The 12901-nt window shown below is 45.3% G+C and overlaps 2 protein-coding genes across 2 annotated transcripts; one reads left to right on the top strand and one right to left on the bottom strand.

Moving 5' to 3' along the window:
* LOC8080348 lies at nucleotides 372-4068 on the bottom strand. Its single transcript, XM_002446485.2, has 10 exons — nucleotides 3710-4068; nucleotides 3570-3608; nucleotides 3081-3201; nucleotides 2926-2987; nucleotides 2126-2193; nucleotides 1893-1942; nucleotides 1561-1630; nucleotides 1236-1356; nucleotides 1021-1137; nucleotides 372-640 (listed from the first exon to the last, which is right to left on the bottom strand). Exons 1-10 carry the CDS (start codon nucleotides 3950-3952, stop codon nucleotides 542-544), a joined length of 990 nt encoding a protein of 329 aa, XP_002446530.1. The 5' UTR covers nucleotides 3953-4068; the 3' UTR covers nucleotides 372-541.
* LOC8080347 (ethylene-responsive transcription factor ERF027) lies at nucleotides 11554-12888 on the top strand. Its single transcript, XM_021464040.1, has one exon. The coding sequence runs from the start codon at nucleotides 11774-11776 to the stop codon at nucleotides 12422-12424; it is 651 nt and encodes a 216-aa protein (XP_021319715.1). The 5' UTR covers nucleotides 11554-11773; the 3' UTR covers nucleotides 12425-12888.

The raw sequence follows: 12901 nt of genomic DNA, 5'->3' as shown, positions 1-12901 counted from the left end.
ATTATGATCTAACTAGGTTTAAAAGATTCGTCTCGCAATGCTCCATGCATGTGCCACAATATTCGATGTGACGGAAAATGTGAAAAAAATTTGCAAAATTTTTAGCAACTAAACAAGGCCAGTAATAAGCAACCGATCCGGTGATGCATTTTGTTTTTATGGAACTCCGCAGCGTCGTGACGTCGGAGTGCTCCCTCAAGTTTTTTTTTTATGAGATGACAGGGATTCACGGGCGCGCCGCACCGGCCGCTCGCGGCACGTGCACACGCACCTGGCCTGCCAAAGACTATCACGATCTTGTTACGTAGTGTAGCTTTCTGCTCTCCTAACTCTTAAGTACTAGTACGAACACTTTCAAAAAAAAAAGGTACTAGTACGAACAACATTGCTTTGGGGCTTTTTAGCTGGGGAGAAATGAAGTGTCATGTGAGGAACACAAGTGCAGCAGACCAAGTATATGTACAAACCACGTCTGATACACTGTACCAGCACATATGTAAGATCATATAAAACATACAGTGAAGTTGTGGACGTCTGCTTTCTACTGGCTACTAAGTGAGTACTGCTGGAATAAGTAAGCTAGTATCTTCTTATGGTCGTTCGACTGGAATCCAGTGTTAGGGTCAATCAGATATGGCACCTGCAACACCATGATTATTCGTGAGTTAGAAGTTACCCTTGCTTCACCCTTTTTCTGTTAGAGAAGTAAAGTTGTCAAGAATTGATGCAGGTAAACAGCAATGCTATGTTCCTCGTGAATGAAGAAAATAAAGGGAAGAGAAACAATTGCCTTGCTAAGTTAGGTAATGCACCGGTAACTAGAAAAAAAAAATCTGATACCAAAGACAATTTGTTGATATAACCAAATAATGGACATGCTGATATACCTAAGAAAGCATATCTATAATGATACAGGTAGATAGGCTACATTTCTGATTCTGAGTATCAGAGATTCAGATCCTATCATGAAAATTGTCAGTTCCTCCTTCTCATGGTGTGTCATATGGCTAGCAGAATTACCTGCTTAGAGCCCGACTTCCTTAGAAGCAAATCTGTCTTTGATGATCCCTCTCCAACGTTCTGGAGAACATAAGGAAGCTCCAATTCACAGAGAGCCTCTCGAACTATCCTTGCATACTGAATCCATAACGTACAAAGGGAGAGGGCACCGTCATCAGAGACAGATAATACAACCAACTTGTAACATGACAACAATGAGAGCAGCGATTTCTCACAGAATTATTCTCATATGAGAACAGCTCCAACTTCTCTGCAGGTACAGCACCAGCTTTGTTCCACAGTGTCATTCCTCTTCCAGCTCTAAGAAGAGTGGGCACCCATCCTGTGAAAATTGTACTGCAGAGAGATGGGGAGGCATTGAGAATCGCATACATTGAAAAGAAAATTGTCCAGACCTGTTATAGAAAGTACTTTCATTTTATTCATCCCACTATCATACTTCCTTGGAAAATAATTTCAGCATCATCAAGTATGAAGCATATCAGCACGGTTACATAAGATAGGTAACATAAGCTTCTCAAAACAAGCAAAGCTGGATACCTCTCAAGAAGTCCAGGAGAAGGACTCTTTCCTTGTCCATACTGCCTGAACAGGTACTTCACAATATCTCCTGCACATCCAATCCAAGAGCATATTAGCGTCCAAATTTATTATGCCGTTATAGTAGTGAACTTGAACTTCATTACACAGAGTTACAGTTACAGATAAGAACTAACTCTTATCCTATACCTATTAAATACAGTCTTTCTGACTGCAGGCCAAAAAGTTTCAGAGACTCAATGTCATGGAATTGTAGCAGATAGCAAACCAGAACAGTGTGAACAAACTGTGTTTGGATTCTCTTCAAACCAAAAGAATTGATCAGAACTTACCACTTTCATACATTGAGATACCAGTACTAGCGTCAATAAGGAGTGGAAACCTGAGTACAGATACCACAGTTCAATGACTATCAGCAGTGCATCAGAAGATTTATGTCTCTTTTCAGTAATGCCAACAATGTTTAATGAACAAACATAGAATTCAGAAACTTTCCAAGATATATTCACTTGAAGCATTGTCACATCTATTAGTAAACAGTAATACTTAGCGGGTGAAGACATACTGCTCCTTCCCTCCAATTTTCTTGACCACATCTCTGTGCCTTAGTGACCCTTTTGGACATGGATAAACCTGAAACATTAGGAATAAGAATTGGTACCATTCGGAAGACAGCATCAGAATACTACACCAATAGCCAGCACCGACTATAATGCTAGTAGAGCCAGTACAGGTAAAACGGTTGCATGGTTTTCCAAAGTACTCCCTCTATTCCAAATTATAAAATGTTTTGGCTTTTCTAGATACATTACTTTTACTATGTATCTAGACACAATGACGGAGCCACCCTAGCGGCGGGGTGGGGCGGCCGCCCCAGCTACCAACGGAACCAGCCACGCACCTGCCACCCTCGCCGCCCGATGCAAGGAACCAGCCACGCGCTCGCCGCCACCCTCGCCGGCCGCTGCTAGGCGCCAGCGCGGCACACTGCTCGTCCGCTCACTGCCATCGCTAGGAACGATGGAGGGAGGAGAAGCAGAACTTGGTAGGGGCAGCAGCTTTGTCAGTTATTTAATTTATTTTTTTCACAATAACTTTTGTGATTCTAGTTTTTTTGCTATATTTTTTACAATCGTAGTTGATGAATACTGTGCGATTTGTGCCATAAGCTTTTTCGTTTATCTTCATGTTAGAACTCGCCCCAGCTATAATTTTTTTCTGGCTCCGTCATTGTCTAGACATAGTGTATATCTAAGTGCATAGCAAAAGTTATGTATCTATAATTTGGAATGGAGAGGGTACTAATTAGCAGTACAATGCTTCTATTGCAGAGCTGAAGGAACATTGTAAGACAAGGTTGAGCACCTCTGCAGAAAGGTCAAGCTCGGTCATGGCCTCCCGAACTCTCCTACAGAAGGGACATGCCTCTTTGGAACAATAACAAGGGATTTAAATCAGTAAATTGCAGGAAATCAGAAATGCAAGCCTTCAACCATAGGTAACAGAATTTATTGTTTTACCAAACTCATACAATTGAAGAGTTGGAGTGCTTATTGCCGAATCTATGTTCTCCCCACTGCTAGTAGCCACTTTTGATCCCCATTGCAGTCTAGCTAAACTTGAAATTGAAGATGTCGTGACCTGGGGAACAAAAGGTAGCCACATATACACAAGTCATGGAAAGAAACCAAAAAGAAATATTACGTTATAAAGTAACAACCAGCATGATCAGAAATACCTGCATCGTTTGCATTGTTAGTAGATTACCCAGAGTACTTATCAAAAATTGATCCAGAGTAGACGTGAAATGAAAAGTAATGAATACTAGTATGTCTGAAGCAGCAAATACATGGGACTGGTCAGAGGTTCCCTTTTGTGAATTTATTACGCAGTGTACGTACTTAATCTAGCCATCTGATTGAGCATCCAATTGGGTTCAGAACCCTGGATTCTAATCCAAGTCAGTATTATTAGTTCAGGGTTCGCAATTGCTCAGCCACGAGATTTACCTCCACAACGTCGTTGCGCTGCTGCGAAGGATCGCCTCCCTGCTCAGAAGCTCACACAAAGCAACACCAGTTTTAGCAATCCCGAGCCTAACCAAGCCCGGAGTTGGGCAACCGACAAATCCGACAAACAAACTAGTTACCCCGAGGAGTTTGAGGAGCGGACACAGGAACGACAAGACGCTGCCGCTAGTGGTAGAGGTGGTCTCAGTTCCGGCCGCCCCCGCGCTGGAACCGGGAGGGCGCGCTCCGGCGAAGGTTCGGGCGCCGCGGCGACTGGGAAGGTAGGCTCGACCCGGAGCGGCAGCGCGCTGCAGCGCTGCGGGAGGGAGGTGGAGATGGAGATGGAGTTGGCTGTGGCCGGCGGGGTATGCGAGCGGCAGCATGGCAGCCAGCGCCGGTTAGAGGTGTCGTGTCCTGGAGCTGGGACTGGGAGTCGTCGGCGTGCGTGACGTGACCATGACCACTGACGCCGGCGTGTGGTGGTCGTCACGGGGAGGTGGACTGGCGGTTCGGCTGGGTGTCTGAGGATCTAATGGGCTCTCTGTGGGCCGGGGCACGGAGTCGTTGTTTGCCGCCTCGCAGGCCAGCGCGATGGGCTTTTTGGTTGCTGAGATAAGAATCGGCGGCCCAGGATTACCCGACCGCGCGCGAGCGAGAGTGCGAGGCTGCAGCTGATCAGAGTTCATGGTCACGTAATAATGGCACATACGATCCTAAACACACTGGCTTTGTTCATTGCCTGCATAACCTCTTATCCAGACACCTGCAGTGCCTTGCCTTGTCCAGGCCAACAAGAATATGCTGCACAACCTCTAAAATGCAGACTTACTGTTTGGTCTGGCGCAGTGAACTAATTAACCCGCCCTTCATTAGATCGTATCTTCACCAGCATAATCACGTCATCGACTCATCCCTCCGATAATAGTGGACGTGCTGATGATGACGAATAGGATTACTTCCTAAACAACCGAATATATCAGTTATTTAACAGTGTTTTTCTCTCTGTCCAATAATAATTTCTGTCATGGCTTGTCACGTCCGCGGCGCCCGTAATGCCGTAATGTACCCCGCAAGTCCGAAATTTGTAGGATTGCCACGGGGAGGATATTTCTTGGACGTCCACTCCACCAGCATCTGAATTCTGAACCTTGTGTGTCCGTTCCGATCCATGCCCAACCAAACTTTTACCGACCTGACACAAACCAACTCTGCCATCGATCGATCGAGGCTCCTTCAATCTCGTCAATCGCGGTCATAGCCCCTCGGCCCTCGCCGAATCAAAATCATCAACAGCTGGCCAAAGCGACGGGTCGAACCGTGCTGTTTATGTAATGCGTACATAGATAATGCATATGGCCATATATATATGGGACCATGCAATCATGATCCAACGGCCGGCTCGCGCTGTTCGTGCATCTCTTTCGTCATGGCTTCTAGCTGTCACCACTCGCGCGCGGTGCATGCAATGCAACGAGACCTGGTGGCCTGGATGGACACGGAGACGTGCGCCGTACCGTGGACGCACGGACGATGCATGCCACCGATCGATATCGACCTGGCCAACTTGTTACCATGTAGGAGTACTATTACTACTACTGCTACTGAGATCGATCTCACGGCTGGCCGGATGGATGGCCACTTCTGATGCATGCATGGCAACTGTCGGCAAATCATAGACATACGAGTAGGAGTAACAGTTAAAGGTAAAAGGAACCAGGCCAGCAGCATCGACCACGGCCAGCGTCGTCGTACGTTCTTCCGCGGTATATATATATATATATTGGCTTGGCTGATAAACCATAGTTGAAAGATGATTTATTAGGCCTTGTTTGGACGTTGTCGTATTTACTTCAATCCATGTGTGTTGGTGTGGATTGGAGTGGAATTTAGTTCAAGTTCCACTCCAATCCACCCCAACACATGTGGATTGATGTGAATACGACTACATCCAAACAAGATCTGATGATAAAAAAATACTGCTGATAAACAGTACATACTAGACTCTATGTATCATACGGGCAGTGAGGGTGCTATAGAGGAGCAAGTAGATACATACTAAAGCACATACTGGACTGGACTTATCATATTAGGTTAGTCTGAGTTTCAAGTAAGTTTTATTTACATTAAATAGGTTACCATATATAGATATTTTTAATGTTATAATAGTGTGTTTAAGAAAAGAGAGAAAAAATAAGTTTTATTTAAAACTCTTTTAGCACAGTTACTAACTGTCTCTAAGTCTTGAAATGAAATGCTTTTAAAACTATAGAATAAAACTCTCTATTAAAAATTGTGAGTGTTTCATCATAATTTTATTTTATTTCATATCACACCACAGTTTTAGAAATAACGCTACAAAACGAGACCTTGGTCCTTGTCTGCGCGCTGTACTCAAGTACAAATAGGCTCTAGCTAGGTCTGCGGCTGATGCAACTTCCGCACAGCGCCGCACCATCTATCAGACGTCCAGATCATCTCGTACCACGAGAACCCAAATGGTGCGTGTAGTCGTGTACCAGGGCATTGTTTAGTTTTTAAAAAAATTCAAGATTTTTTATCACATTAAATCTTTAAACTTATACATAAAACGTTAAGTATAAATTACAACAATAATTAATTGTATGGTTTGCCTATGTAATTAAGAAATGAATTTTTTTAACCTATTTAGTCTATGATTATACAATAACTCTCAAATATAAATGAAAGTGTTAAAGTAGTAGTCGACCTCAAAAATTTTAGCCCACTAAACAAGGCCTAGATGATCTAAGTAGGATATGTAGGAGATCATGACGGACGACGTACACTGATAGATGGTGATGCGGCGGCCCTCCGGTCGACGTCGATCCTTTTCTTTGACCGGCCCACCGGCCGGTCCGTCGTCCGTCACGTCCCGGCGCGCGCATGATTAGCGACGATGATCCACCCGGCCCGCCGGAATCAAGATCGGCCAGCTCACTCGGACACTCGTACGCGCTCCCGCCGCTGCCGCTCCGATCGATCGATCCCGGCCGCGCGCGCGCGGCGCACGTCCGGGAGAGCCCGTACGGTCGATCGAGCTAGCGCGACGAACCACGCCTGCACTGCACACCAAAGTACACCCACCGTCGTCGGGACTGCTGGGACCGTTGCTGTTGCTGTAGTTGCCGAGATAGGCGGGCCTTGTTTAGTCCGTTCGGGAAAAAATTTTTACGATACTGTAGCACTTTCGTTTGTTTGCGGTAATTATTGTCTAACTATAGACTAGCTTAGACTCAAAAAATTCGTCTCGTCAATTTCAACCAAACTGTGCAATTAGTTTTTACTTTCGTCTATATTTAATACTCTATGTATACGTCTAAAGATTTGATGTGACGGAAAAATTTTAAAAAATTTTAGGTTTTGGCTAGAAGTAACAAAGCCGCAGGCAGGCGCGGCTCGCTGGCACGGCGCCCACGCCCCGCGCGGTGGTGGTGGCCTACCTCTCCCCGGCTGGCGGGCGTCCTGCGCCCTGCAGGCCCGGCGGGGGTCCGTGCAGTGCATGCATGCATGCGCGCCACCTCCACTCCACGGGCGGATCGAGCGGGTCGACTAGTCAAATCCGACCGCGGTCTGCAGGTCAGGAAGGTGGACGGGGACCCCCGGCGCACGGAGCCGGGTGACGCAGCGGCTGCCGCAGCCACAAGCGCCGCTGCCGCCACCGTGTGTGGCTCTCTTTCGGCCGACATGCCCGGGGTTTCCGCCCATACGTACGGACAGGCGGACAGCAGAGCTCGAGGGATCGATGGACGCACGCTTGGAAACGGATCGGAGCTGCTAGGGCCCTGTTTATTTTTCAAAAATTTTACAATTTTTTAAAAATTTCTCGTCACATCTAATCTTGCGACACATACAAGCTTTAAATATAAATAAAAAATTAATTAATTATATATTTTATCTGTAATTTACGAAATGATTTTTTTAAATATAATTAATTTATAATTAGATAATATTTGTCAAATACAAATAAAAATACTACGATGTTTATTTTGTAAAAAAAAACCAAGGCCTAGCTACCAATAGCTTCAACATTCTCTCGACTCTCGAGTACTGGCTAGCTACAAGCGTGTGTACGGGCCGGCCGGGAACGAAGACGCAGAGCTGACTCGATCTTGGGACGACATTAAACTGCTGGTATATATATCTAGGAATTGTACGTATAGTAGACCGAATCCCGTGTATATATATGAGATGAGATGATGATGATGATGATGATGATGATGATTACAGCCACTGCTAGCTTGGTGAGATATATACTAGTAGTAGCATACAGTGGTATACTTCTATATAATCATATCGTCATTAATCATGCATTCATGAATATATGGTTGGGTGTGTCGTGCTCGTGCTCCACCAAACGCGCACGGATTATATTATGGGAACAGCGACAACATGCATGCAGCCGTAAAGTCCATGCGAGGCTCCTTGATCCTGCAACTACCCAGCGCCTACGCACTCAAATGATTTGGCTGAGATCCCTGTACGGCTGTAGTACGTATAGTAGCCTAGATAATGCCAATTCACTCACGACAGGCGTGTGTGGGGTTCGTCAGTAGTGTATACAGTCGTGATCCTGATTCCCAGCACTGTTACTGTGCTCATCATCATTCGCTGCTCCTAGATATTTTGCATACATATATGTACATATCGTCTGTTCTTATCTCTCATCCATTCTAACATCCAAGGCATTTTTTTTTCCTTTTTGTGCAGGCTGCAGTTTATATAACAAACGACAAAACACGGTTACACGCTATCGAGTAGTAGTAGGATTCAGATTTTGTCAAAAAAAAAAAAACTGTAATCCTAGCTAACTGGGTAGGGTGTCAGCTACTGCGTGATTCTATAGTTTAAATCTCGTCTTTAAAAAATATGTAAATGTAGGTTGGAGATAAGTTTATGGTGGGACCTATCAATAAAAAATACACATGTAATTGAAAAATCATGTTAACTTAGATGGTTCTTTTGAGTTCTATAGGTGTGTGTTGAGATGAAGACAGCAGGAGTACATACGTAATTTTATATTTTCATTAATTAGCGTGGCTTTGAAGAGCGAGATTTACATATTTTGTGAAACGGAGAAAGTATATCACCACACGTCCACACGTTGTGTGTCCATCTGTTACATTGTGTAAAAAAGGACTGTCGTACTTGTGAAATCTCACGTGCGAACATGTGGACACCCTTTCCACCACTCGTTTGGTCTCTACCATATAGAGTCCTGCACAGGATCTGGATGGTGAATCCGAGTGACTTGGGTGGTTGTACAATGCATTGAACATCAAACATAACAACAACATCAATGCAATGAGAGCGTTGAGTCCTACAACTACGGTCTTTATGGGACGGAGCAGTGGCGGATCTAGCAACGAACCAAGAGGGAGGCTAAATAAAATAGCTAAAAAAAATTTCTCGCTCAATCCAGTACACTAATAGATATAGCTAAGATTGATAATTCAATATTAATTTATGGTGCTCAAAAGTAAAGATTTATAAAATAAACATAGAAAAATATCAAATACATAGAATCTTTTACAAAAATTTTTTGAGCCCAAGAGGGGGACTGCAACCACCCTAGCCCCCCCCCCTCCCCTTGAGTCCGCCAATGGGATGGAGGAAGTAGGAAACACAGCATAGAGACATCTCCAACACGTATCCAAATCGTTAGCAGGTATATTATCTTTTATTCATTCTACATGGATGAGAGAGAAAGGTGGAAAAGAAAAACTTGTTAGCCGAGTATGCAAGCAACAATAAAATCGCAAGTCTTCCGAGAAAACATAGATTTTTGACTCGGTTACTCTTTTTTCCTCATTCTTTCTTACTGTATCTCACGTTCCCATATGGATGGTATATTTTATCCTACCGTTAAGAACACCCTTATATGTAAAAGGGTCTAACGCTGATACCATGATGTCATCAGGATGGATCGGGTTAGCTGTCCACTAGATGTACGTAGCATCATCTAGGCTTAGACCATCTTTAGCTCCTATGGTCTAAATTAAGCTTATAGTTAGCTAAAATTAATTAACGGAGTACTCCGTAAATTCCAGATGGAAATAGCCACAAAACCGCTGGCAGGTCTTTCCATGCCAATCTTTTTGTGTACCTATCTGGACCCCGCCCAACAAGTGAATCAACAGAACACCGTTGCTTTGCAGAGGTGGTGGTGGGGTCGTAGGGAGACTTCACGTCCGTGCATGCTCGAGCGCTCGTTGATGATTACGGCTGCGCTGTGGTCGCCGTCGGTACGTACGTACGCATGGCACGGTACGGCGGGCCCAATGGTGTTCCGTACGCATGTCCAAGGTTCGGACACGTGTCGTCCTCCTGCGTGGGCCCCACACGGATACATGCCCTTCTTCCCCGATTTGGGACTCTCACTCTTCTTCAAACAAAAGATTCCAATTAATTAATTAATTAATTAATGATGATCCAGGAGGCAATGCATGGCTCCATGCCGCGCCAACCGTACGCCGCGTCTGCAGTCGTCAGTGTACTGCCTCAGATCTCGCCACTGTTCATCGCCAGCTTCCTCCCCGTTGCTCTGTCCTCTCAGGAGTCAGGAATAGTCCAAAGTCCAGGCTGTTCGACCCCATCCCAATACCAAAATGGACCAGCGACCAAGGCCTTGTTTAGTTCTAAAAAATTTTGCAAAATTTTTCAGATTTCCCGTCACATCGAATTTTTAAACGTATGCATGGAGTATTAAATATAGATGAAAATAAAAACTAATTGCACAGTTTGGTCGAAATTAACGAGACGAAACTTTTGAGCCTAGTTAGTCCATGATTGGACAATTTTTGTCAATACAAACGAAAGTGCTACAGTGTCGATTTTGCAAAAATTTTTGGAACTAAACAAGGCCCAAATTATAAAGCTTCCATTCGTTCCCTTGCTAGAAGCTCCAATTGCTTATTAGTAGTTATATAATTAAGCTTGCAGATAGAAAGAAGATAGCAAGGTTACACATATATATACTTGTGCATGCATGCAGTCTAACTGTCTAAATGTCTCTATATATACGCACAACGATTCGGCAACGTACATACATCGCAGATGATTTGGTGCCACGCACAGCCACATGCCCACGTATATGTACGACAGTCATTCGATAAAAAGTCATAGCTGAAAGTACTGTTTGTTGATTTATTATAAATAGAAAAAACATTGTTAAATAGCTAGTAGATGCGGCAGATAAGCAATTGAAACTATATTTAAGAGAAGAGAGAAGAAATAAGTTTTACAAAAATAAAACTTTATTGGGACAGTTAGTAACTCGAAATGAGTCATATAATTAATTATATATAAAACTACTCCCTCCGTCCTAAAATAAGTGTCGTTTTCGCTTTCCGAGAAATAACTTTAACTAAATATATAGTAAAAAATATTAATATTTATAATACATAATTAATATCATTGGAAAGATCTTTAAGTCTAGTTTTTTAACAAATTTATTTAGAGATATAAATATTGCACGTATTTTTCTACAAATCGAGTCAAACTTGTGACACGAAAACCTAAAATGACATTCTTTTTAGGACGGAGGGAGTATGTTCAAGTGTCATTGCATTTGACGTGACATTTTTTTAAACAGCACTATGAAACTCTCGACTAAGATTGAGACTACAAGTTGGTGCGTCATTTCAACTACTGTAGCTGTAGACGCTTCGTTATTCTCCTTGACAAATTAATGGGACAATGCAAGGATTGGATGATACTCTGCATATACTTACAGTCACAGTCCTAAAACTTTATTATGCGTCCTTTGCTCTGTTCGTCCAACAGCGGTGCATGGCTCCCCTAGCTTGATCAATGGCACTAGTAGTACACGAACCAACAGCCATGAGGCGTCCACAGCAACTGCACACGCGCACACAGTGCTGCCAGGACGAGCGAGGAGAGGGCATTTAATTATTGCGCCCAATCATGGCTCAAATCATGAGCTTAACATAGTAGCTGGCCTCTTGAAGTGACTTGTTGCGACCCCCGGCCGGTGCCCCCATCATGCGTTGCCATATATATATAAGGCCCACCGCCGTGTGGTTCATCTCTTCATCGATCATATCCAATCCCACATCGCATCCGCTCAGCTCAGCTCAGCTCAGCTCGATCGAAAGATCTTCACATGCATACACTAATCCTTTCGCTAATTCGCAACAACTAACTGGTTTGATTGGTAGCATAACACGATGGACCAAATGGGCAAGCACGTCCACGTCCTGCAGATGGCTTCCATGGCGAGCGGCGGCGGCTGCCAGTCGTTGTCGTCGTCGTCGTCGCAGCAGCAGCAGCAGCAGCAGTACCGGGGCGTGCGGAAGCGGAAGTGGGGCAAGTGGGTGTCGGAGATCAGGCAGCCGGGCACCAAGACGCGCATCTGGCTGGGCAGCTTCGAGTCGGCGGAGATGGCGGCCGTGGCGCACGACGTGGCCGCGCTGCGCCTGCGGGGCCGCGACGCGCAGCTCAACTTCCCCGGGTGCGTCGCCTGGCTGCCCCGCCCGGCGACCTCGAACCCGGCCGACGTCCGCGCCGCCGCGGCCGAGGCCGCCGACCGGGTGCGCTGCGACCCGGCGCTGCTGCTGCTGCAGCAAGTGCAGGCGCAGGCGCAGGCGGCGGCACGGGGCCACGACCACGACGAGTTCGGAGCCGGGCCGGGGCCGGGGCCCGTGGTGGTCGAGCTCGGGAGCGACGAGGAGTTCGAGCTGGACCTGGACTCGCCCAGGCTGTGGGCCGAGATGGCGGAGGCCATGCTCCTCGACCCGCCGGGATGGGCCACCGCCGTCGGCGAGGCCGAGGTGGCCCAGCAGTGCTGGTCACACGGCTCCCTCTGGGACGCCTGCTAGTGCTAGCTCAAGCTCACTCGGTTTGCCTTGGCTTTTTTTTTTGGCTGCAAGTGTTTTGGCCATGGCCAATGGCCACCAGACGCTGCTTAATTAACCTCACAAGTGTCGCAAATGCTTTTGGTGTGTGCCACTGTGAGCGCGTCTCTGTTGATTTTGATTCTCCCGTGTGGGTTTCGTTTGCTGCTGCTAGCTGTTGGGCTTGCCGGTTTTCCCCGTTCCCTGTTATCATCTTACCTGTATTATTAGTATTATAGGCAAAATGATGACAGTCGAGACCATTTCAAAACAAAAATAGTACTCATACTATGGTTTGGTCTGTTCCTGCATTTGTACTAATTTGTGCAGTCACATTGGAGACGACCGTGCATGTAACTACTCACCAAAAATGATCATGTACTTTAGTATTTTATAAACATGTATGGTGATTTTTTTTTGTAGACAATCATATCTAATATGAGAACCGTGCAGCCTATTCGC

Source organism: Sorghum bicolor, chromosome 6 (genome assembly GCF_000003195.3).
Source record: "Sorghum bicolor cultivar BTx623 chromosome 6, Sorghum_bicolor_NCBIv3, whole genome shotgun sequence".
Classification (NCBI taxonomy): domain Eukaryota; kingdom Viridiplantae; phylum Streptophyta; class Magnoliopsida; order Poales; family Poaceae; genus Sorghum; species Sorghum bicolor.
Note: the sequence above shows the minus strand (reverse complement) of the source record. Positions and strands in the feature narration are given on the sequence as shown.

Coding starts and splice junctions, on each gene's coding strand:
- LOC8080348 (XM_002446485.2), bottom strand. CDS start 3,952: ATGCTGCCGCTCGCATACCCCGCCGGCCACAGCCAACTCCATCTCCAT. Junction 3,202..3,569: donor AGCGCAACGACGTTGTGGAG/GTAAATCTCGTG, acceptor TTTGTTCCCCAG/GTCACGACATCTTCAATTTC. Junction 2,194..2,925: donor AGCTTGACCTTTCTGCAGAG/GTGCTCAACCTT, acceptor CTAATGTTTCAG/GTTTATCCATGTCCAAAAGG.
- LOC8080347 (XM_021464040.1), top strand. CDS start 11,774: ATGGACCAAATGGGCAAGCACGTCCACGTCCTGCAGATGGCTTCCATG.